Source organism: Primulina tabacum, chromosome 1 (assembly GCF_025594145.1).
Source record: "Primulina tabacum isolate GXHZ01 chromosome 1, ASM2559414v2, whole genome shotgun sequence".
Taxonomy (NCBI): domain Eukaryota; kingdom Viridiplantae; phylum Streptophyta; class Magnoliopsida; order Lamiales; family Gesneriaceae; genus Primulina; species Primulina tabacum.
In genome coordinates this window covers 59040165-59066713 of record NC_134550.1, presented here as the reverse complement: position 1 = coordinate 59066713, position 26549 = coordinate 59040165, and the positions used below count along the sequence as shown (strand labels likewise).

Genomic DNA, 26549 nt, shown 5'->3' with positions numbered 1-26549 from the left:
TAATAATCTTAGCATAAAAAGTAATATTTTTTCATGGATGACCCAAATAGAGACATGTCTCACAAAATACGATCCGTGAGACCGTTTCACACAAGTTTTTGTCTATTATTTTGTCGAATAAAATATTGAGTATTAATGGCATAGTCAGGTTCAGTGCACACTAAAAATTTATTCATCCTATTTGTTAATTTTCAAAAGAAAAGACAAAAACTTTTATTAGATCGTCTCATGTATCAATTACGTCACATATATCATATTCGATTCGACCATAAAAATGCTATTTTTATGTCAAAAATATTAATTTTCGTTGTAGGTATCGACCAGGTCGACCAATCCCACGAATATATATATATCCGTAAGACCGTCTCATAGAATACCTACTATTTTTCATAAAAACTCAAATGAGACTATCTCATTCGTCAATGTTGTGAGAATTGAGATGATATATGTCTAGATTACATCCATGAAAAATATTATAAATCAGGTCGACTCGTAACAGGAGATATCCTGATATGTAATACTATCGTTAAAATTTAAAATATGAATAAAGATAAACACACACATATATATATGTATATAGTCGATTCGTAACAGGAGATCTCCTGATATGTAATACTATCAATAAAATTTAAAATATGAATAAAGATAAACATATATATATATATATATATATATATATATTATTGCTATATGTTAGTTGTAAATAAACTGCAAATTTACTATTTTTTTTAACTTTTTATGATATTTTTAAAATTAAGATGACTTATTATTATTATTATTATTATTATTATTATTATTTCAGGGATATTTGTGTTTTTATTAGGGATATTTTTGTTTTCATCAAAACATGATCCTAAAAAGAGTTATTATAATAGAAGAGAGCATATTATTTAAGTTTATCTCTTGGTCAAGATTTAACCATTTTTTAAATTATTTTAACATTATCGTAATATTATTTGATAAGGACCAATATTTACAAAGAATCCAGTATATATAGTAGATACACACATAATAATATGGTAGAAATTAAAAAAAGTGAGCCAAAATTAAGCATATGGCGAAGATTTTGATCATCGCTTTGGCGATGATTTTCCTGGTTTCTCTTACCTCAGGTAATTCTTGTTCCTTCTTGTTCTCGTGTAAGCTTGGGTAAATTTCATGGAAGACGATTGTCGTATTTTCGAAACTCTAGCTACTAACTACATTCATGTTTACTCAATTTCCCTCTATACGTACGTGTGCAGGAAGAAGATCGAGTCTTTCGTACGATCCCCCGACGTGTTTTAAGGACGTAGATGATGTATATTGCGATAGTGAAGAGTGCTGCTTAGTAGTATGCTCAGACTTATGGGGTTCACGATTTTTTGATGCAGCTTGTCTGAATTTTTCCTGTTCATGCGAGTATGAATGTTGATTAAAATCTTCTAGTTGGATGAATAACAGTAATTAGGCTAGCTAGTCAAACTTTTTCATGTTTTTTTTTAAATTTTAGTATATATTTTTTAGATTAGATTAGGGTTCATACGATCAGTTTACGATTATACTATGGTGCTAAGAAGGGTTAATTTACACTATTCATGGTGTATTATTATAATATAGTATAGATTATAGTAGTAATAATAGTATGAGTTCTGTCGTGAACAATATAATTGATATGAGTTTTTCCGAATTTTTTTGGTTTATATCTTTGTTGGTGGTTATTTTTTATATTTTAAAATATGAAATTAATTAGGTACTCAAATATAAGGATTGTATTTGGATGGAAAGATTTGAGTGAATTTAATTTCAAATCAACGCATCAAATCTATTGTATCAATTTGGTTCAAAATTAACACGAATGATTTGAAATCCTTATGTTGGCTGATCAGCTTCAATTTCAAATTTATTCCTATAAATTCAAATTCATCAATCCGATCTAATCGCAATCTGAAATATTTTGGTTTGGCAATAGTTTCGATGATGCTTTATCTCAACAAGAATACGATTGTTTTTATGTGAAAAAATAGGGAAAAAAAAATTTAAGCTGAAATGCGTCCTACGACTATACATATTTCAAAAACCAAAAATAATTAAAATTTTATCCAAACAAATCTTTCACGCTGAAATTTCATACCAAAAATCTATTAGGCCAACTAATATTTGATAAAAACTTACGGGAGACGATCTCACGGGTCGTATTTTGTGAGACAGATCTCTTATTTAGATAGTCAATGAAAAAATAGTACTTTTTATGCTAAGAGTATTACTTTTTATTTAGAATATCGATAAAGTTGACCCGTCTCACAGATAAAGATTCGTGAGACCGTCTTCGTGAGACCGTCTCACAAGAAACGTACTCATAGTAGTTTCTTCTAAAGTTTCTCTTGCTTATTTATCTAAAGTTTCTCTTGCTTATTTAAGACAAAGTTCATTGGATTGTAGATAATTTAATTTTAAAAAAACTACTCTTCAAAGTAAGGGTTCAGTATAATATTATCAAATGTAATACAACTTTTATTTTAATATACATAATATAACGATTCACATAATGGGACAATTTTAAATATTTTTTAAAGCAAAACGGGCACATCCGGCACGTTATTATTATTGCTATATAACAATACAAAGAAAAAGGGATAAACAATAATTTATAAATAAATTTAGTAATCAAAAATCTTTTATTTTATGAGAAATAAAATTATTCGAAATGTTCTTTTGATCATGCTCGAATCAGGACTGCAAGGCCTTTGCCATCCATCGAGGGTGACATTAGGAGATAATTGACAGCAAGGCATAACATACTCATGCTGTGTTGTAGGAATATCTGTATATAAATACCATTGTACACCATTCGAAAAAATGCTAATTTCCAAAGTAAAAGAAACTGATTGTCATGCATCCAAACCTCAATGGCTAAAGGTCAAGATGAGCCAACAAAACAATGTCGCGAACATCGAAAAAACATAGTTCTTATAAATAAGGTACTTGAGATACAAACTCAAAAGCACGAATTGAATCCTCAAAACAAAAGAGAATAAGGTTACACTGGTTCTATGGCAATACCACCTCTCATTGGTCTCCTCCAGTCAAAGATTTAATGATATCAGAATCACCTGAAATTATTTAACACACTCAACGTTACTTCCCAAAATTTTTGCAAAACAAAGACAATCGCTAAGTAGAGATGGAGATGTTTTGCTTAATCTTACCCGGGTCCAAGATACTGAGGCATGACACCCGGAAATACTTTCCACACGCAGTTCCTAGATCAACGTTGTCTACAAAACATAGAACCACCACAAAAAGCTAGAATGAAAAGGGAATACATGAAAACCAATAAAGGAAAAGAATAGGAAGACAGATTTTTTCAAACTGTTGTACGAATAAGCTATAAATATATTGAAATGGCAGGGTCTGGAGAAGCTAAGCAACAATACAGGCTCTGGTTATTTACATCTGCTAAGTGGTGTTGAATGCTTTGTCGATTTAAGTAGGATTATAATAACATGATTAAGAAATTCTGGATATTAAATCATCAAAAAATAAAGGGAACATGCAATGGATCTCTAATTGAGACGAGTCATTCATTATAACAAGGATACAATAAAATCTCAACAGAACTCGTAAACTAATCCACCAAGGGGGAAAAGGATAAAATGAAAGAATAAACCATGGAGATTTTTTCAATCAGGAAGGGACAATGAAGAAACTGCGTAATCACAACGGAGCATTGCTTACTTTAGAATCACTTGTCAGTCAAATTTCCCTTCCAGCAAGACTATATACAGGCAAAAATACCCACAAGTACAAACAACAATTAAGTACACCATCCACGTAAGTACAGAGTATGCATCAACATATACCTATTACCCCATCTCACACGCACAAACACACAAAAATGCAATTTAATGGATTGTGAAATGAAAAAAGGAAAAGAAAAAAAGAAACCACCCATAAAACTCACTTCCGTTGAAATGATGAACCACGACTTTAGAAAGCATGGCATAGTACTCAATCTCGGACTTCCTCAAAGGTGGACAGTTGTTGGAGATCAGCACCAATTTACCTGGCATTTCCAGTATCCCCAACACATCGAATTACTTTCGGAAATACAAAACATAAAAACACGTTCCTCGTAAAGTAAAATAATAATTCATAATAGCTAAACCTTTGGAGTTTCGGAGTGTCTTCAGGACTGTCTTGTAACCAAGAGTGTATTTTCCACTCTTCACCACGAGAGCCAGTCTGTTGTTTATGCTCTCGTGGGTCTTCTTCTGCATTCGCCCATTTCAATTGAGTTTTATTTTGCCTCAAAAATTTTGATCAAAGTATAGCATATTCATATAAATCTTATATTTCACTGTATCTGAACTGATAAACATATAAGAGTGCAAAGAAAAGAGAGATTCACCGTCTTCTTAGCGGCGACCATGGCGGCGGCAGCGAAATTGAAGACCAATATTGGAGAGAGATCGATGAGAATGCAAATTCATGTGTAGGGTTGGCGACTGAGCTTCGCCTTTTGATTTCTAAGCCAATTGGGCCACACTTGTCTAAAAGGGCCATCGTTCTATGTAGAATCATTTAGATGTGGGCCGGATATTTTCGAGGACGCCGATTGTTTGATGAGTTAATCAAATAGAGTTTACGAATAATTTATGTATTTATAACTATAATTTCCTTTATTATTTGTAATTTGATGCTTTTATAAAAAATAACATATATTCGAATATGTGAAATTTCATCCAAAAATTTCTACCATATTTGCTTTTTTCGATAAAGTTGGAACGAACTTACGAAAGTATATTTTAGCTATGTCGATTAGCTTTAAAACGCCAAATGTCTCATTTAACTATGGCCACAACTAATCATCGTATCCAAAACATAGACAAACTATCAAATTCAGAACATAAACATATTGAAAAAGGATAGTCATGAATATACATCGTATGGGGACAACTTTAGTTTTTCACAAAATGGCAAACTTGTCACCGCACTTCCGAAGTTACACAAATGCTCCGACTCCTATTTTCATCAGAACTAACAAACTCCAATGCATAAATATAATGAATACTATTTCACCACAGCATACATGGGATACGTTTTTTCAAAAAAAAAAAAATTTGGTTAAAATAAAAGATAAAAAGTTGCAATTTAAAAGGCAGAAAGAGCAAGGGACGCAGTAAATTCCTTTCTTTACTTGAGTCAGGATGGTCACCTTGGACCTGATAATTCAACAGCATGCAAGTTCTCCATTGAATCGACAATCCAATCCGAATTAGGATGTGGCGCTAGCTCGACCTCTTGCCGAAGTACTTCGATCTTTTGCCATTCAACCCATCTCTCAGCTAAGCCATCGCCTTCAAGCATTCTCACGACTTCTGACATCTTTGGCCGGTCCATTGGAGAGCTTTGCGTGCAAAGCAAAGCGACTTGTATTAGCTGCTCGACTTCCGCCTCCACGTATTTGCTCTGCAGATCAGGGTCGACCAACATTTCCAATTTCTTTTCTTTTAGTAGCCCTTTGACCTGAAATAGAAATTAAAGTAACTAAAACCATATTTTGAATGTGTAAGAAATCAGAAAAATATATTCTAGAATCAGATTTTATATAATTAAATTTATAATACATATTCTATACGGTTTAATTCAAGTGTTAAAAAAGATTTCGAGCACTTTTTCTAGTTCTATTATTTAAAATTGGAAATGGTTTCAGAAGGAATTGTTAAGATTGGAACTTGGACCTAAATCAACCTCAAAAACCAGCTCAAGGGGGGATGATTGTCCAAGCCCATATATACAACTCACAGGTTATTTATCCAACCGATGTGGGACAATTAACACACCCCTCTCACACCCAGGAATGAACTTCTGGAGCGTGGAGTTTACAAATGACCCAATTATCGGCAGAACGAGTAGCCTAATTATAGTCAGTCCAACACATAACGGTGGAACCCGGGCTCTGATACCATGTTAAGATTGAAACTTGGACCTAACTCAACCCCAAAAGCTAGCTCAAGGGGGGAGGATTGTTCAAGCCCATATATACAACTCACAGGTTATTTATGAACCCCAATATAAATTTTTCTGTCTCATGTGCTATAATAAAATACTAGCGACAGATAAAATAAAAAAGAAAATTATGGCATACCCAATCAAGAAGCATGACATCATCATCATTTGCCAGGCGAGCCAGATCAAATGCCCTCTGCCCTGTTATCAGCTCAAGAAGCATGATTCCATAACCAAAAACATCAGTTTTCTCAGATGATTTTCCAGTGGATAGGTACTCAGGAGCTATGTGTCCTATAGTGCCACGAACAGCAGTAGTCACATGGGTGTCCTTATAATCCATGAGCTTAGCCAATCCAAAATCTCCAACGACAGCTTCAAACTCTTCGTCTAGCAATATATTTGCAGCTTTCACATCACGATGAATAATCTTGGGGTCACAGTGATCATGCAAATACGATAATCCTCGAGCAGATCCAAGAGCAATGCACTTTCTCGTGGGCCAATCAAGTGGCAGCTCATTTGGCGGACGTTCTGCATATAGAATAATCGATGAGTTGTTTACACTTGAAGCTGGAGCTTAGTCTTTAGAAGCCAAAAATATTCAACAATTTTTAGACGAACCCATGGAACCAAAAGATTTTATCAAGTAAAATTTGTATGCTTGAATCACCTCTTAAACAAGATGCAACACTTCCATTGGCCATGTATGGATAAACAAGTAACCGTTCAGTTGGGGTCATACAAAAACCACGAAGTCTAAGAAGATTACGGTGCACAGCCATACTAATCATCTCGACTTCAGTTTGAAACTGGAGCTCCCCACCAGGTGTCCGCTCCTCCTTGAGTCTTTTTACGGCGACCAAGGAACCATCTGCCAATCGTCCTTTGTATACCTTCCCAAAGCCACCTCTCCCCAAAATATTTTTATTGCTGAAGCTATCAGTTGCAACTTGCAACTCTCGAAGAGAGTACCTTTTAAGCTGTCCCAGATGAACATCAGGATCCTCCTCAGCTGAAAGATATGGAAACTACTAATTACTATGAAGCTACAGAACATTTATATTTTTAGTACATGTATGGAATCAAATCACAAACCAGGCACATCAAAGAAATATTCCTGAGGTTTTCCCCTACGCCACCAGGCAAATACAATGGCAGGGGCAGCAAATAGCAAAGCAGCACCAGCAGCAACGCCACCAGCTATGGCTCCAGTTGCACTATTTCCTCCTGTGTTACATTTGGTAAATTCAATAGTACGATAGAGAAACTAGCTCATAATCAAATACATCCGAAACAAAGTTCTAACAGCTTAATAATGTTTCGTACAAAATAGAGATTGAGATGGTTCAAAAAGGTTAACTCAGATAACTTAATCCTATCATTCAACACTGTAATAAATGCACATTGAAATATTCTGGCTCAGGTTGTAAACAAATTTCAAATCTGGTGATCAGCCAAATTGCTTAGATTAAACTTCTTTGGTTGAATAAGTAACTTCTTTATTGATTTGACCTGCAACTATTGTTAGCTTTGATTTGTATACACTACTTTAGTTAAATAAGCAACTTCAGAAAAAGAAAAAATCTGTTCAATGCAACTATCTGGTGTTGCATATTAACAAAAGCAGACACGAATATTTGAAGGAGCCTGGCTATACTCGTCCACATTTCTTTGAAGACAATGAACAAATGAACTCTGTTGATAGCAACAGTATATAAGTAGCATTCACTTCATAAAGTCAATTTGAAAGAAAAATTGATCCGTGAAAACAAATAAGCATTCTCACATTTTTTTTCTTTCCTAACTAAACCAACCTAATCATCTAACTAGGAAAAAGACCTGGTGATGAAATTGGGGGAGGTGGTACAAACGGCGGTGGTGGAGAAAATGGAGGAGATCCAGGGCATGGTCGTCCTGTAACAGGGCCGCACAAATCCAAGTTATTCGCAAAACTGTGACCATGCAAAGCACCTATTTCAGATACTTATTATAGGCATGAGTCTATACTCAAACTGAAAATAGCGAACATATCAGCCAAATACCTGATAGGTGTGAATAAAGAAAAAGAACCATTATCCGGAACTGGACCTGATAGTTGGTTGTTCGACAGATCCCTGGATAAGAATGTGATGAAAAGAAATCAGTGAAATTACTATTCTCTTCTACAATTCACGTGTGTGCATCAAAATTAAAAAGTAAGGTCAAATAGTTGAGACCAAAATGAACACTCACAATACTTGTAGAGATGAGATATTGGTCAATGATATGGGAATGGAGCCTGTCAAGCTGTTATTATTTAGCCGGCTATCCTTGCAATGACATAACAACAGAAATCAGTTATATCCCATAGTTGTTAATAAATATTATAAGAATGAAAACAATTTGAGGGAAGTCAAGGCATCATATCATATTTTTCCGTGGAAGGTATTAACTAAAATTCTTCTCTAAGCAAGGAAAATGGACAGGTAATTTTTTGCCAGGAAAAGCAAAGAAAACAGGAGTTTGTCCTCTTCAATTTGTTTCCATATCCTCGGTCCAAATTCCCACATGGTTAATTATCCACTAATCTCGACTGCCAATGTAAGAATAACATATCATATGCATTACAATTCATTTAAGTTTTGTTTCTTTCGAGGATGGGGGTGGGGGAGTGTGCTATGAAATGCAATAATATAATAATAATGCAAGGATAACTTTACACACAGGAAGCGCAACTTCGACAGCCTGCCCAACGTGCCTGGAATGGGGCCAGTGAAACTGTTCAAGTACAGATCCAAGCTCACCAAATTTGTCAGATTCCCAAGATCACTAGGTATTGCCCCACTTATGTTATTACTGTATAACTCCCTATCACAAATAAAACCATTAAAGAAATCAGAAATGCTGAGTAAGTTCAAACAAAAGAAAATCATTAGTCAATTTGTTCAACAAACACTAGAGCATGTCAAATTCTCTTAAAATGTAAGAAATGAACAGCGTTTAATTCACAAAGAAAAGTGAAAAGGCACAGAAGACAGTCATGGCTACATGGATGCAGGATCCCCTTTTGTGCCAATGGTCGGAAAAGTATCTCGTCATAATCATGTTCAAAATTTGTTCTGATGTCTACGTTTTTGTTGTTGGTTGCAAAAAAAGAGAGAGAGAATGCCATAACTATCTTCCAGCTATATGTGAAAATTTAATTGCTGGATGCAACAGACATATGTCTAGAACCCTAGAAAGCTTACAAACCTCTTAAAGTCACACAAATAGACATCCCAAATTATGGGGAGATGATCTTTTTCTAAACGAAGCTCTCAAAATAATCTTCAGTGTGATGACAAATATTTAGTATGAACATGAATAGTGAATATTCTAAAAAATTTGTCATACAAGCTCCGGAAATTTCTATTGTTTCTGTTTCAAAAGATTCATTCATAGCACATCATTATTGCTTTGACATACATCAAACTTCAGAAATGGAGAAGAAAAAAGGTTTAGATTCTTCTATTGAAAAGCCAGTAAAAACTACTTTTAGATAATTCAAACATGACATACAGGTATTGTAAGTTCTTCAACAGGCCAAGCAGTGGAACCAATTGACCAGATAATGCAGCATTACCAAGATCACTGGAAACAAAAAATTATTGTTGGAAACAGACTAATTAGAACATGAAAGCATGGCATAAAATCTTCATTGGAGAGGCTAACACTCTAATCACACTGTTGTCATTGTTGCAGGTGACATGAAACCATGTGCAAGGATTGACAAGGGTGGGATCCCAGCTCTGAAGTACATTGTTTGGATCCGCCAGGTTTGCTCTAAGGTTATGCAAAGCATCACCTGTTTGACCATTCCAACTGAACTTAGATGTTACAAGTGATATTTCCATAATATAAGTAAAGTTCTCTCCAAATTGCAAGAAAGAAATTTTTTTTAATAACATCAAAGCAATGGGTGAAAAACTAGGATCCACAGTAGATTAAGATACTTGAAATGGAACATCGAAAATTAGAAATCATGAAAAATCAATTCAACTTCATGTAAGGCTATTTCAGATTCCAACCTAAAGGATCATTTTTTTATATCAATACTTGTGATACCATGTGCAATTAAATTTCAAGAATAGTTTCATGGAGCAGGCTCAAGTTTTTTTTAACCACCATGGTAACCATTCTGTTCTGTCCAGAACAAAAACAATAAAATTGGGTAAGCTCGAGCACAAAGTTTTACCAAATGAGCATTATAAAGTGCCAACAAGGGGATTGATAACTAAAAACTAGATTCATTCAAATCGTTCAAATATAAATAATAAATATGAGCTCAGAAGAAATCAGCGACTGAAATATAACATGCACCAGAAATACTCAGAATTAACAATACAAACTCATCGCCAACGTTTCCAGCATTCATGTAAGAAAATGCACATAATTAACGAGTACAAATCTGAGCACACTTTTTCCAATCGAACTGAGAAACATTAACTCCATCACCCAACCAAAAGGCCCCAACTTTTTGAAAAATGCAAAAAAGTCAAGAAGAAATACCGAACCTGAAGAACAAAACCTAAATGTCCAATAAAATCGGGGGGAAAAATCAAAACTATTGACACACAAATAAACACTTTAGAAAGCACAAACCTTCCATATTAGCATAAATACACCTCAGCGGATGCACAATCAGAACCAACAAAACTACAACCGAAACCATCCCCTCTCTTTCCATGTTCTTCATCCCCATTTATACACACACACACACACACACACACACACATATATATATATATATTATATCTACATATCCAACAGTAATCTAACTTCACCAGCCCAGAGATGAAAAAAACTCAGATCCAAATAAAGAAAGACGAAATTTAAATTAAAGCCATCCAAACCCAGATATATAAACCCTCATTCAATCCATCCACTCCAAGTCTCCGACCTTGCACTTCTCAAGAACTAACCCCGCATCCCACAACGTCAAGAAGCTGGAATGGGCTTCTTGACTAGTTTACCGAAGACAACATTGTACTTGGGACGACTTTTATTAATTTCTTGAAATTTTTAATGGCACTCCTGCAAAACTTTTAACCTTCAGTTATGTACTTTGCCTCTCTCTCTCTCTCTGCAGTGGGAACTGTGGAGGTGAGAGTGTGCGCGAATGTGTGGAATAATTATCGTTTTTTCTCTTTTTGGGGGAGTGTCGCCTGCCCGAACGGTGGAAAGAAGCTACCCGTAGCGTTCTGAGCTAAACTTCCCAAGAACTTTAAACGGCTTCTGCCTCTCCACGCAAAGAACTCGGTATGTGGCCATTTGGGATGTAAACGAACCAAATTGTGTGTGAGCTATTCGAAGCTCGATTCGATAAAATCTCGTTTGGGTTCGTTTAATGAGTCTCGTTAAGATAAACAAATCAAACTCAAGTTTTACATTATTCGGCTCGTTAGCTCGTGAACATGTTTATTGATAAGTTCATGAATAATCTTTTAGATGAAAAAATAATATTTTTGATATTTAATTTATTGATTTTGCATATTATTTATGAAATATATAGAAAAATATATTAAATTTATTTATTATAATAAATTTACAAATTTTAATAAGAGTAATATATTTTTCTTTAAATATATAATTTACTTTTTAATTAATTTAATGAAAACTTAAATGTATAATTCATATTTATTAAGTTTGTTTAGGCTCGATAAAGGCTTGAATAAGCTCGTGAGCCATGCATATATTCGTTAAATAAAGCTCGAGTTCGGCTCGATTATAAACGAACCAAGCTCAAACATTCAAAAATTCGGCTTGGCTCGACTCGATTACATCCCTAGCCACCATTAATCCTCCACCCCACCTTTTATGTCATACTCACTCCCAGGCTTGACTATTCATCCTAACTAATTAGTATAAATTAATAAGATAGAATTGTACTTTTCTTACAATTGAGATAGTAAGAGATAATTTTTCATGATAAAATACAAATATAATATATTACACGTTAATAATGTATTGATCAAAAATTGTGTGAGACGATCACACAGATAGTATTTTGTGAAACAAATCTTTTATTTGGGTCATTCATGAAAAAGTCTTAATTTTTATTGTGAATATCGATAGAGTTGACTCGTCTCACAGATAAAAATTCGTGAGACCGTCTCACAAGAAACCTACTCTAATCTCTTTAATCCATTTGAACTAATGTTTAAATCTCAACTTTCGTGGATTAATGTTGAAATTTAAGCCAAAAGACAAACTTGTGAGACGATCTTACATGTCGTATTTTGTGGGACGAATATCTTATTTGTGTCATCCATGAAAAAATATTACTTTTTATGCTAAGAGTATTATTTTTTATTGTGAATATAGGTAAGGACCCGTCTCATAGATGAAGATTAATGATATCATCTCACAAGAAACCTACTATAAGTTGAATACTTCACCCGTCTCTATTTGTAGGTTCCTTTTTCAATTCATATTAGTTTTTACATTTAATAACATTTTTTATGTTTACTAATATACTTTTATTATCTCGGAAAGCTTGCTTTTTTAAATGAATTAAAATAATATATATCTATATTTATAAATATAGACTACATTTTGAAAAGTAGTCGCAAAAAACAATGTTATAAAAAAGAGTGAAATATAATATGTAAATTAGATGATATACTACGATACAATTAATTATTTAGCCATACAAAGTGCAAAGTCACATAAACAAAAAAAAAAAAAAAAAACAATCGCACGTGCACTTAGAAAATGCCAACAAATTAATTAGTCCAACACTCCAACCAAGGTATTTAGGTAATTAATTGATACCCAAAATACGAAAGTGATAGATATCATTATATTTAAATAATTAATTCTCACATCCTTTTCGACTTTATCTAACAAGTATCATTGTGATATATTAATTAATTGTAATATTAATAATAATATTTAAAGTAGTGTAATGTAATAATATCTCCATATGTTATGTGGGCCTATGTTATAGTTTCGTGAATTGTATATTATAACTAATTAAATAAAAAAGTAAAAAAAAAGATATTAAATTTGTGTTGGGATTAGGGATGGCAATGGGCCGGGGCGGGAGCGGGGGCGGGGGTCGGGGCGTGTTTGTCATCCCCATCTTCATCCCCGAATTCCATCCTCACCCTCATATCCGTCCCAATCCCCGCTTTTTCGGGTTCGGGGAATCCCCAAACCCGAAACTTCGGGGATCAACTTCTCATTCCCGTTTCAAAAACAATAATATGAATAGACGATAACGAATTCGGAGATTTTCTCAAACCAAAACTTATTATTATCTATTATTATTAGAGATAATACTAATATTAATATCAATATCAATATTAATAATAAGATTATTAATATTTTAAAAACTAATAATATTATTATATTATTAATATTAATAATACTATTATTTTATTATTGATATTATTTTCGGGACGAGTTTGGGGATTTCGGAGATGGGGATAATAATTTTATACTCGCCCCGAATTACATCGGGGATTTTTTTAAATCTCCGACTTCGAGCTCAAACTCGAAAAAATCGAGGATCTTCGTATCCGTTTCGGGCTTTCGTCATCCCTAGTTGGGACAAAAGTATAACAGTGTGTGAGAGGAACGTGACAGGTTATATTAAAAAATTGAGTCGTGGAAAGCGACGGGACAGTCCAAGCAAAAACTTGCCCCGTTATCAGGACCCACTTACTCCCACGCTTGGTCAAACATCAAATCCTAGTCGATATCCCGTTCTCATGCAACCACAAGTCATAGCCAACTCTATATATATATATATAGTATTTCATTTTTAGTGGGTTTTCATAGAGGATTCTATTTTTGTTGATTTAGTCAATGGTACTTTCATTTTAATGTTTGAAGATGTGCTATTTTTCTTATCTAAGTATCTCCATGACGTTTAATTTGTTCCTGACACAATTCACATTTGAATTTCGATAGCATAAAAAATCAGATACTAATTATTGAATTTCGAAGGCAGAGTGAATGTTAATTAATTACTATATATACTTCCCGAATCTAAATTAACGTTTGGATATTTTACATATATATGAACTAAATGAATAATTAAAGCGCGAATTCAACTTTGGATATATACTTCCCGAATATAAATTCATTGTTCCTGTCATTTTACTTTCTCCTTTTGTTTTGATTTGTATCCAAGAGAGAAGCTAAAGTATGGATTAAAAAGGACAAGGCTAATTTGACTAAAAGAGTTTTAAAATTTTGAAATGTAATTACAAGTGACTGACTACTTTGAAAAGCTTTGTTTTCTTTCACTCTTTTTCATCCAAAAAATCATTAATCATCTAAGCAAAAACTTGTGTGAGACGATCTCACATGTCGTATTTTGTGTGACAAATCTCTTATTTGGATCATTCAGGAAAAAATATTACTTTTTTATGCTAAGAGTATTATTTTTTATCGTGAATATCGATAAGTTTAACCCGTCTCATTGATAAAAATTCGTGAGACCGTCTAACCAGAGACCTACTCAATCATCTATCACAAATGACTGGCGTGTAATAAAAGAGTTGATTTCATTATATCTATATCTTTCTCATTTCTTACTTTCAGCCCCTAAATTCCAACCTAAGATATGTGAGAACCTAAATTTTTGGGCATGCAATTAATTAAATATAGACATGAATGAGAATTTATTTTCGAGTTATAATAAAATTCGAAAATATTAAATAACACATGGTATTGAAAATTCCAATCCAATAAATACATGAAATTCAAAATTCAGTACAAATCATGTATTAATTTCGAAATAAGGCTGGATATCAGTCAAATTGGAAGGAAATATTACATACAAGGCAGCTTTTCTCAGTAAAGAAGCATATCAATATTTGTGGAAGGAGCATCTCCAAATTTTGGAAGTAAAATCAATCGGTTTATGGTAGAATTCTTACCCAACACCTATAAATACCTCCCAAGCCTTTGAAATTTTCACCCCTCATTCTAGCAAGCAATTTTCGAAATTGCTCTCACAAGTGCTCCCAAGAATTTTCAAAATTTTCTCCCAAAAATTCTGCACGAGTCATCAAAATTCTTTCAAAGTTCAGAAATTTGTTTCTCTCGCTTGGATGCTTGGAATCCGATCTTCACCGTTCAGAATATGCTTCCATATGTTTTGAATAACATATTCAAATTTCAGCAAAATCCAACGGTTAGTTGTTTGTTTATAGTCTTTGCAAGAAAACTGCCCAGATTTTAGGCGAGAATTCAGCATACCTACGGTTTTTATTCATAAGCAGGTCAAAAAGACTTCCAAACCCGATCTTCACCGTTCATAATATATTTAACTTACTTGTGAACGTACTGTAAAATTTTGAGTCCGATCCAACGGTGAAATAAGGTGCAGTGAATTTTTCAAGACGGCTGATTTTTCGGTAGATGTGCTGCTGCGTTTTCGAGGGGTTGGTTGCATGATTCTTCTATAGTTTCAGAGTTCTTCACATTTTCTTCCAGTCTAAGGTAAGTGGGCTTGTTTTAAAGATTGAACTTTCGTTTATGCATATTTATTTCGTTTTTTTGAAAATACGGTCGAGTACGTTCTTCTTCTACTCCTTCTTGTGTTGTTGTCATTCGTTTTTAAGCACTGTGAGGAGTCGACTGTATATGGATGGGAATGCCAACCATGCCGTACCCTTACGCGGTGGGGGACATAACCGCTATACGGCCTCGCCCCCTTAGAGGAGTAAAAATTAGGGACTGATATCAGTAAACCATAGAAAGTGGATGAATCTCAGTGCTAGTAAATGTTATGCATGTGATATGAATGATGTTATGTAAGTGCAAGTCATGTCATTTTCGAAATTATGCATGTTGTTATATTGTGCTCGAACGGCCCCCACTTGCTGAGTATTTCCCAAAATACTCGCCCCTTACTCTAATCTCCCCAGATAAATCAGAAAAGAAAATCGAAGAGGATGAGCAAGACCAGTTTTGGGGCTGATAATAAGATGATTCAAGAAGTTTATTTTAGTTTTGGCTTAGTAAGTGGTAAAAGATTCCGCATATTTTTATCATTTTAAGAATCTACGTTGTAAAGACAATCTTTTGATTGATTATGAGTAATAAACTGGTTTTTGGTTTATACTGTACTACGAGACTTATTGTTTTCAATTGTGTGGTTGTAAAACAATGCCGGTGTCGACTAACCCCGGTCTCGGGGCATGACAAGATATTCGCTGCTAATTATTTCTAGTGTTGCTTTCAACTTTTGGTTCACCATAATAAGTTTATTTGGTTACGTCGAGCATATTTGATTACAATACTTTAAAGAGGAGAAATCCATTTTAGGAATAGTTTATGCAGTCGTGCCAGTTTGAGGGGTGTTAGTGTATCGATGGTACCCATCCTTGCATAAACACTTATTATATTTCATTTTTAAGGCACAGATCGACTTTTTCAAATAAGATGCAAGAAATTAATAAAATGTATATAATTAAGATCATACGAGACATGCGTGGAAAATGCCAGAAGAAAAAGATACTTCTTGAATTGCTCTTTCTTGGGAAATTAAGGTTTGATGCTACACACAATTCATCTAACATAGAGTTATCATATATATTTCATTTTTTAAATTAAGAAAAAGTTATAATAAATATACTAGAAACATACTACTGAAAGTAAAAACAAGAAATCCTGTACCAAATTTATCTTCAACATTTAATAAATGCAGATGGAAAAAAATATATATATAGAAACGCGATATAACGAATAAAATAAAACCTGGTAAACTAGCTACGTCTGTACGGGTAGCTCTCACAACAAGCATTCCGACTAGGTTAGCTTTCGCCATAGAGAAGTTTTTGCAGCAGAGAAGCACTTTACTCTGGGGAAAACGAAGCCGCCCTTTGGAGGATTCCCATCAACGAGAGAATTTTCATAGATTTCTTTACATTCAAGAACAACCTGTTTATCAAAGAAAACGAACATCAAGGGAGGGTTTAAAGAACTATTATTTATTTACACGGTAAATCAAGTTACATCAACTCCATGGTGTTGTATCTAAATCAAGAACCAATGACTATTAGATATTTATGTGAAACTATGTACTTACGAAAAGCAACAATTCTGGTATTATGCTATATTAGTCAAGTTCTTGGTGCACAATCATATAAAACAATCTCGGGCTCAATTATTTAGTTCATTTCCCTTTATCTGTGAGACTGTGACTATGATAACACATGGCTTTGAAGCTTGTATATGCGACAGCCACACCAAATATATCCGTGTGTTATAGTTATAACAGGATCAGAAAATACAATTCAAGAAATGAACTTTGCAACAACTATACTATTTAGGAAAACATTGGTAGGTCACTACAACAAAAATGGCTTTTCGCAGCGCGCAAATTCGCTTTCCGAGATGCACATTGCACGCTGCGAAGTTCCAAGCTGTTGAAAGTTCAAGATTATCCGCAGCATACATGTGCACGCTGTTAATACTATTATCAACGGCGTGCATATGTATGCCGTTAATACTACTATCCCCAGCGTGCAATGTACGCCGTTAATAGGCAAAAAACATCTAAATATTAGCGACGGTTTAAACCGAAGAAACCCGTCGCTAAAGTAGCGACGGTGTTAAATCCGTCGTTAAATTAACGACGGTGTTTAAATTTAGCGACGGTTATAAACTCTTCGCTACATGTCGCGACAGTTTAAAAACCGTCGCTAAAGTTTGCTTAGATATAAAAAAAATTTACTTTTATAATTTAATAAATTTTAAAAAAAACTACAATACAATTATGAAAAAATTAGCCAAAAATTAAAACAAAAAAATGTATCTAAATTGAAATTAAAATCGTACAAAAAGGAAAAAATTTAAGTGTTAGTGAAGTTGTGTGGAAGAAAGTGGAAGCGAAAAACGGATATTTATAGAAAATTTGCGATTATTAGCGATGGTTCTCCATCAAACCGTCGCTATTAGCGACAATTAGGATATAATCGTCGCCTGATTTACTGTTATTAGCGACGGTTTAGTAAAAACTATCGTTAATAGCGACGGTTTTCATTAAACTGTCGCCGATATCAAATCGACGACGGTTTATCGTATACCGTCCTTAAAGATTGGGACGGTTTTATAAACTGTCGCAAATTTAAATTAGCAACGGTTTATGCAAAACCGTCGCTAATTTAAAAATTCGCCACCATTTTCCGCAGCGTGCTTTTAATGCACGCCGTGAATGCATAGTGTATTAACAGCGCACATTATTGCACGCTGCGGATAGTATATGATATTACTTTATGCAGCGTGCTTTTAATGCGCGCCGTTAATGTATATGTTATTAACGACGCGCATTTAAAACAATCTGCGGAAGCTAATTTAAAAATTCGCACCCATTTTCCGCAGCATGCTTTTAATGCACGCTGTGAATACGGGTATTAACAGCGCACATTATTGCACGCTGCGGATAATATATAATATTACTTTCTGCAGCGTACTTTTAACAGCGCACATTATTGCACGCTGCAGATAGTATATAATATTACTTTCCGCAGCGTACTTTTAATGCGCGTCGTTAATGTATTTGTTATTAACGGCGCGCATAAAAAGCACGCTGCGGAAAGTATATAATATTTACAGCACACATAAATACACGCTGCGGATATTACTTTCCGCAGCGTGCTTTAAATGCACGCCGTTAAAAGTACTATTCGCAGCGTGCTTTTAATGCACGATGTTGATGACGTGCTGCGGAAAACCATTTTTCTTGTGGTGGGTAATGTTTCACCTCTTTGGCATCCTTCCTAGGTATGCCTTCTCGTAAGCCAACGATTTTTTCTACCACTTCAGGCTGTATACATGATAACGTAAGGTTAACAAATAGAGACATAAATAGTCTTTCTTTTTTCCAAGCAATTCACAACAGAAAAATGTTAAGAGGCCAAAATCCTATAGAGGGCTCGACTGATATTTAATCAATATTTAAAGATACATTAGCACTTACAGGACAATCAGGTTGATGTTCAAGAATATTTGTGTATACAAGTGTAAATGAATCTGGGCTTTCAGATGAAGCAAGTTCTCTCAAGTCACAAAGTACCCAAATGGCGGTAGGCAGTGGCGGGAGTTCAGTGACCGCCTAGGCCACCTAGTTGAATTTTTTTACTATTTTTTATATATAATTACGTAGAATCATGCAGTATATACATAAATTAAATGTGGGTGATTGGGTTGACTACTATGTTTTGAATAAAATGTGTATAATGTATTAATAATTAGGGTATTTAAAATTTCGTTGACTTCTGCCCCGGCTCACCTTTGACCGCCAACAAAACCACCTAAGGCAAAGGTGGTGCGGTCGATGGACGCCTCCTACCTGGGAGCCGCCTCAGCCGCCATTTAGAATACTGAATGATGGTATATTTCTACAACGTTCCTTGTTCAATTAGACATCGTTCGAAATTAAAGATATGCTAATAATATAGAGATAATAATCTAATATAATTAAAAATAAATAAATAATTAAAGTTAATATAATATTTGATTTGATTGATAAATAATAGTTTGTTTGATGTAATTGATTAAATTTGAGATAAGATGATAAATTATCATTTTGTCATTTTAATAACTAATAAAATATTAATAATGTTATTTATTGAGGATAATATTGTATATTAAATTCAATGATTTAATTGATGTAAGATAAATAATTAATGATTTCATCGATTTAAGATAAATAATTAATAAATGGATAAATAATATGACCAAGTAAAAATAAGATATGATAAGATAAATTATCAAGACATAACTTCCTATAAGTACGGTTACTCCTATAAAAAAATTCTGAATTATTGGAGACGGATACAACATGCGGATACACCGTGTCGGATACAAAAACCCTACGTCTTGAACACAGCTAGAATATGACATGGATACGGCGGGGATACGTTTTTGGAAACGTTTCGGCAAAAAAAAGGCATTTTCTTTTTAAATTACTGTTCTGAAGTTGTACATTGTATATATTCACATAAATAAGTATATATATTTCTACAATATATTTATATAAATATGTATATCTCTACAATTTGTAATACTAAATAAATAAATAAATATATATATATATATATGTATATATATAGTATTTATATATATTTTAATAATTGTCGTATCCTAATCGTACTGTGTCTTATATTTTTCAAAATTTTCCTTATCATCGTATCCGTATCGTATTCGATACGATACCCATACCCGTATCCATACAACATAAATAACTTCAAATTCCGCCTTATCAATCAATTCAATTGATATGAAAATATTTTCTCCAAGAGTCGTAAAGAACATTGAAAGGCAATTCAAATGAATAATGTGCAAATGGTGATTGTATTCCCCCAACTGCTATGGGTTAATTAAAAAGATAATACCAAAGGCATCAAAGCCTAAGTTTCTGTTCTGTTTCTGTTTCTGTACATGCTTGCCAACTTGCCAAAATATCATACCTTACTATACATGATATATCGAATTAATCAGCTAATTAAACCACCGGATCGTATTTCCTGAACAAAATTTAATGTTCTAACATCTCCATAAAAATGAATCTCCTTAAATACTAATAATATGTTCTGATTTTCATAATTCGTGTTTCCCCCCTTTAATTTGTTCGGGAGCCCTTGTTCATCGATATTGTTTTATTGTGAGTGCAAAATATCCTTATTCAATTGTACCTCTTCCTCGTAGCCCTCAAGTTTACATTGTATTATGTATATGATATTAATTGTATTTTTAGGTGAAGGAAGCTTCTTATAGGATATTATGCAAGGAGTAGAATCTCACGAGTCAATTTTGTGATGTGAATCTATGAGCCAACCCAACCCGCAGTATTACTTTTTTTGTAAATATATATCAGATCAACACGTCATACGGATATAAGTATGTGAGATTGTCTTACAGATGAATCACTCGCATCAAATTTAATTATAACCATTAAGATAAATCATTAATTTAAATTAAGCTTGTTGTATAGGTTTGAATTAATTTAATTAATGGAATGTCACAAAAGTAATACTTATCTTTATAACACGAAACTATTATTATTAATTTATTATTTGTATTTGATTTGGTTATTTCTTTAAAAATATAGAATAACCGGCCGCGTACACAAACTTAACGTAAAGGGGTAACTAATACACGTAACGATTCAAGGGGTCGCGTGGGTATAATTAAAGGAGCTAAAAGCCAGTCAACAGGTATGTTTTAATTAGTATATTATTTGACATTTTATATTTTATTCATTATTATTTATTATTATTATTTTTGGTTTGGTACATAGTCACTTATTTCTTTATATATAATAATAAAATATAATATTTAATTTATCGGAATGTCTTGCCGTGTTTATCTTTTATCCAATCAATATCATTAATTGATTCTTCGGCACGTCTGTTAGGTTCTCTGCCCCACCCCATCTACACATGCGAGTCCTTATTACAAATAAAATTGCACACATAGATTTTTTTAAATTATCTCCCAAATACTATTTTGAATAAATAAAAAATAGAGAACTTTATAAAATTAACCCAATTACAGTACCGACGATTCTATAAAAAAAAAAATTGGCAGAATTGATTGCATACGGTTACGAAGTTGAGTTCAAGCTACCACAAAGACAACACATGCTTACCATATAGCTAATATCACTAATTTGTTGACACATATGTGTCATTGGATTCATAATTGGAGTAAGTGGGAGCCAGAAATCCGATTCTACTCGTACTATAATTTAAAACTCTAAAATCATTTAATATTTTAAATTGATCTACCCGGTCTAATATCAAATTTATCAAAAATTATAAAAAAAAATTACATATAAATTATTTTAAAAAATTTTGGACCACCTTTAGCCCGGGTGAAAAATGCAGTGATCCGCCCCTGATTGGAGTACTAATCAATTGTGAAGATTTAAAATGTTAGTTACATTCCCAAAAAAAAATGTTAGCGGTGTATAAAAATCACTTTTTCAGCTTGAATTCCATCCATATAAAGGCAATCATTATTTCACGTTATATATTTTATGGTGTATAAAAATCACTTTTTCAGCGTGAATTCCATCCATATTACAACATAAATGTTGACATACTCAAAGAATTGATAGTCTTCAGAAAGTTGGATACCCATTTTTGTTAGTTGTCTCACATCGGTTGGATAAAATACATGGGAGTTGTATATATGGGCTTGAACAATCCTCCCCCTTGAGCTAGCTTTTGAGGTTGAGTTAGGTCCTAGTTCCAATCTTAACATGGTATCAGAGCCTGGGTTCCACCGTTATGTATTGGACTGCCTTTAATTAGGCCACCCGTTCTGTCCATAATTGGGTCATTTATAAATTTCACGCTCCAGATGTTCATTCCTGGGCGTGAGAGGGGTGTGTTAGTTGTCCCACACATCGGTTGGATAAAATACATGGGAGTTGTATATATGGGCTTGGACAATCCTCCCCCCTTGAGCTGGCTTTTGGGGTTGAGTTAGGTCCTAGTTCCAATCTTAACAATTTTATAACAAACATAAGTAAATCCTGGTGTCATTTAAATAAAAAAAAAAATTTATACCCTCTATTGAAAATTATAAATTTTCGAACTTGAACAAATAATTTTACATGATTTATTGGTCTACCTTGAATCTTTCAAGTCACTTCAATCGTATAGTATGAATGTGTGTTCCTGTTTTTCTTGGGTTGGTATGAATATTCAAAGAGAAGCAAAATTTATGTACAACTCAAATCATATTAATTTGAGGTGACCAAATCAAACCCTCTGATGTCTAGAACTCTACCAATTTTCATTCTCTATATATATTATGATCACTTTTTTGGGAAAAGGCAACTCCATAAATTAAGGTTTCCACGAAGAAATGATGAGGTTATTTTCGAATATGGCATTGTTGCCTTTATTGGCTTTTATGTTCCTTGGTTTTGCTCTTCCTTCCATGCGAAGACCTATCACCATTACTTTGTGGTAAGTGTCGTTTTGCTCTTTTTTAAAATCTTTTTGTAGACATAAATAAATACACAATAATCATTATTCACGTTAAAACAAAGCAGAATTGATTAGTTGAGCTTTATACATAGGTTTTTGATCCTCTAATTTATCAAAATTTATTCCTAGTAATATAAATTGACTTTTTTTGCACATTTAATTTGATTTTTGATAGAAGGTAAAGAACCAAATCGAGAGAAATGGCAATCCTTCATTGATATTAGTCACTGATCACATGCATTGCGTATATCATGAATATATGAGCCTGATATATTAAATATTCATGATAATACAACACTATGACATCAAAACATTATGTAATTGAATCATGAAAGGCAATGAATCAACCACACAAATGGAAAGGGATGGTTAATTTTAATAGTAAATAAAAGGGTATATTGAGAATAAATAACCGCACAAATATTCCAATCACTCAAATGAAGCAAGATGGTTAATATTAATCATAAATAAAAGGGTAGATTGAAAAAAAAAGTTGGTGTTTTCGTCGAATCAGTTTTATCAGTCTCTTAACTGTAATAAAATAGTATAGATAATATAGATGAGAAAGATGATTTTTATATGATTGAACTGAGAATGACGCCTTATCGTGCTTATATACGTGCGCGTGTTTATAGTGGAGAGTAAGTGTGCGATTTATTCAAGGCAAATGTGAGTTACACAAACGCGACTTATTTAGTCAACTAATTAGCTATGCGCTTTTATATTTTAAGATGGCCCTTAAGATGGAGCATGAATGTTTTGAATACCCATCTTGACAAGTAATTCACGAAACCTTGCTGGAAAGAGAGGCTTGGTAAACAAGTTGGCAAGCTGTAAATGAGAGGAAACATGCGTCATTTTAAGAAAGCCAGCTTGAATCTTTTCACGAACAATGTGGCCGTCAATCTTGATGTGCTTACTTCTTTCATGAAACACTGGATTAGAAGAGAGATGCAATGCTGCTTGATCGTCACATAAGAGAACCACTGGAAGTGGAACTTGAACATGCAGGTCTTTGAACAATGACAGCAACCAAATGAACTCACATGTAGCATTGGCCATAGACCTGTACTCAGCTTCAGCAGAAGACTTGGAAATCGTATGTTGCTTCTTGGACTTCCAAGAAATCATTGAGCCTCCAAGCATTACACGAAAACCAGAGACAGACCTTCGTGTATCAGGGCATGCAGCCCAGTCTGAGTCCGAGAATAGAGTCAACTTGAGATCAGAAGGTGAATTATATATAGAACAGTCCTTGTCCAATAGTACCTTTTCACGTACATAACGACAGAGTGAACGGCGTGCAAATGAGAGTCCCTGGGAGCAGAGACAAACTGACTGAGTTTGTTAACAGAGTATATATGCTAGATCAGGACGTGTCACCGTGAGATAAAGAAATCTTCCCACTAATCTTCGGTACACATATGGGTTAGGAATTTACTTCACCCTCAACATTACTTAGTTTCAAGTTAACATCCAGGGTGTGGTGCGAGTTTTGCATCCAAGAAGTCCATGGCCTCCCCTGTTGAGCTAACTTTTGGGGTTGAATTAAATCTAAATCTCAATGTTTCAAAGCCCAGGTTCCAATGTTATATGTTAGACTGCTCATAGTTGGGTCACTTGTTGTTTTGTAAACTTCACGCTCTAGATGTTCATTCTTGAATGTGAGAAAATGTGCTTGTTGTTTCATATCGGTTGGATAAAATCTCTGGGAGTTGCATATGAACTTGGACAATCTTTCTCATTTGACCTAACTTTTAAGATTGAATTAAGTTCAAATATCAATTTAACAGTTCTTGAATATAATTCTACCGGACATGAAACTTGTCGTCCAAGGGACAAATAGTGTTGCTGGTACAGATCATCCCATGCACTTACATGTTGGTAATTTTGATAAGGATAAGGATCCTTTGAACTATAATCTAGTCGACCGTCCATTCCAAAACACAATTGCGGTTCCTCGAAATGGATAGACTGCCATCAGATTCAGAGCAAATAATCCAGGTACTTTAGTTAAAGATGTTCTAAATTTTTATTTTAAATAAATTCAATCGTATATATAATCCATGAGAATTAAACTTAATTTACGTGTATTGCAGGGTTTTTGGCTCATGCATTGTCATTTAGAGCGTCATATAAGTTGGGAATGGAGATGGTATTCATTGTTAAAAATCGAATGGGCTCAAATGCCACAATATTGCCTCCAACTAAAGATTTTCCTCGATTCTAGACGATGTATGGAGGCAGACTTTGTCCAGCAATATCCTAATTATACCGAAGATATCAGAGTTTGAAATCAAGCATATACAGTATATATAATTTGTTAATCAAGAATTGTACCTGAGATTTATCATATCTAGCTAGAATAAGGAATGAGTCGACCACTAGAGAGGAAAAAAAACCTTTTCTCCTGGTGGATAACGATGATAACAAATTTATGGTTATTATTCTATCTAAATATAAATAATAGCAAATAATTATGTTTTGGGTTTCAAAAAACTGTGGCTCGGTTAACTAGTTGCCTTAAAAAATTTGATGGTCTAACAAATAATTGATTTTACTGTTGTTAATTTTTAATTAAGTGCACTTGTTATATATCATTGACTGAAAATTTATATTTCTGATCATTAGTTGCAATTTTGGTCCTCTTCAAATTTCAAACTTTCATGTATCTTTCAATTATTGGAAGTATTAATCATTTTACACGGAATATTATAACCACATAAACACCATATAATTGCACCACATCGACATCACATCAACGTCATATGCATTGAAAAAATGACTAAAACGGACTAGTAGTAAAATTTAACCATACATGGGAATTATAACGCAACGTTATAAATGTGCCGTCAAGGTTCAAATTGAAACTTTGACCATTGTGCCTCGTCACACATATATCTATTCTCTATATATAAATCAGTACCTTTTTAATTAATTAGGAACGTTCCCAGACGATGAGCTAACGTTTCAAACCGTGGACTTTGGACAAGAAATATCGTACCGAATTATTAATTTGGTAATATGCATATAAAGCCAACAAAAAGAGGAAACACGGAATATTCTGAGGCTGCTAAAGACTTTTCTAAGTCTTAGCTGGATTGATTTATTATATTCGTCCATATATATTTCAAACAAAAATCTTCAAATTTGTCAATTTTATCCATTACATTATATCCTGCATTTTGCGATCTGATTTAAGAGTAGGTTTCTCGTAAGACGATCTCACGAATCTTTATCTGTGAGACCGGACAATCATACCGATATTCACGATAAAAAGTAATTTTCTTAGCATAAAAAATAATATTTTTTCATGGATGACCTAAATAAGATACATGTCTCACAAAATACAACTCGTGAGACCGTCTCACACAAGTTTTTTCCTTGATTTAAATAAATTATGTTGAATTTTTGTCACATAAATAATTAACTTTCAGCTGGAGTTTATACTTGGTTAGGTACAAATCCATCTTCATATTATTAAATTAGAAATTTTTACATATACAAATTGAGTTATAAAATGTATTTGAACTAAAATTATACATCCATCGGTACGTAGTTCTATATATTCAT

The 26549-nt window shown here is 33.5% G+C and overlaps 2 protein-coding genes and 2 long non-coding RNA genes across 6 annotated transcripts; 1 reads left to right on the top strand and 3 right to left on the bottom strand.

The window, feature by feature from the left end:
* Positions 1–2829: 2829 nt before the first annotated feature.
* LOC142555736 (large ribosomal subunit protein eL30) lies at positions 2830–4541 on the bottom strand. The gene is made up of 5 exons (XM_075666802.1): positions 4391–4541; positions 4148–4253; positions 3944–4045; positions 3189–3257; positions 2830–3092 (listed from the first exon to the last, which is right to left on the bottom strand). Exons 1-5 carry the CDS (start codon positions 4409–4411, stop codon positions 3049–3051), a joined length of 342 nt encoding a protein of 113 aa, XP_075522917.1. The 5' UTR covers positions 4412–4541; the 3' UTR covers positions 2830–3048.
* Positions 4542–5091: 550 nt separating this feature from the next.
* LOC142555717 (somatic embryogenesis receptor kinase 2-like) lies at positions 5092–11278 on the bottom strand. 2 transcript variants are annotated; one of them, XM_075666783.1, is made up of 11 exons: positions 10615–11278; positions 9685–9817; positions 9532–9603; positions 8698–8841; positions 8227–8298; positions 8037–8108; positions 7834–7946; positions 7090–7221; positions 6665–7006; positions 6131–6525; positions 5092–5508 (listed from the first exon to the last, which is right to left on the bottom strand). In XM_075666783.1, the coding sequence occupies exons 1-11, from the start codon at positions 10712–10714 to the stop codon at positions 5194–5196; spliced, it is 1890 nt and encodes a 629-aa protein (XP_075522898.1). In that variant the 5' UTR covers positions 10715–11278; the 3' UTR covers positions 5092–5193. The 2 variants fall into 2 exon arrangements, with proteins under 2 accessions (XP_075522898.1, XP_075522893.1); XM_075666778.1 differs by having other exon boundaries at positions 9685–11278.
* Positions 11279–16197: 4919 nt separating this feature from the next.
* Positions 16198–19051, bottom strand: LOC142555732 (uncharacterized). Its single transcript, XR_012822452.1, has 3 exons — positions 18953–19051; positions 18737–18799; positions 16198–16911 (listed from the first exon to the last, which is right to left on the bottom strand). It is a non-coding gene; the product is annotated as an uncharacterized LOC142555732 (long non-coding RNA).
* A 3618-nt stretch (positions 19052–22669) lies between these two features.
* Positions 22670–25372, top strand: LOC142520540 (uncharacterized). 2 transcript variants are annotated; one of them, XR_012813951.1, is made up of 3 exons: positions 22670–22955; positions 24770–24980; positions 25076–25372. It is a non-coding gene; the product is annotated as an uncharacterized LOC142520540 (long non-coding RNA). The 2 variants fall into 2 exon arrangements; XR_012813952.1 differs by having other exon boundaries at positions 22673–22955; positions 23708–24980.
* Positions 25373–26549: the final 1177 nt, after the last annotated feature.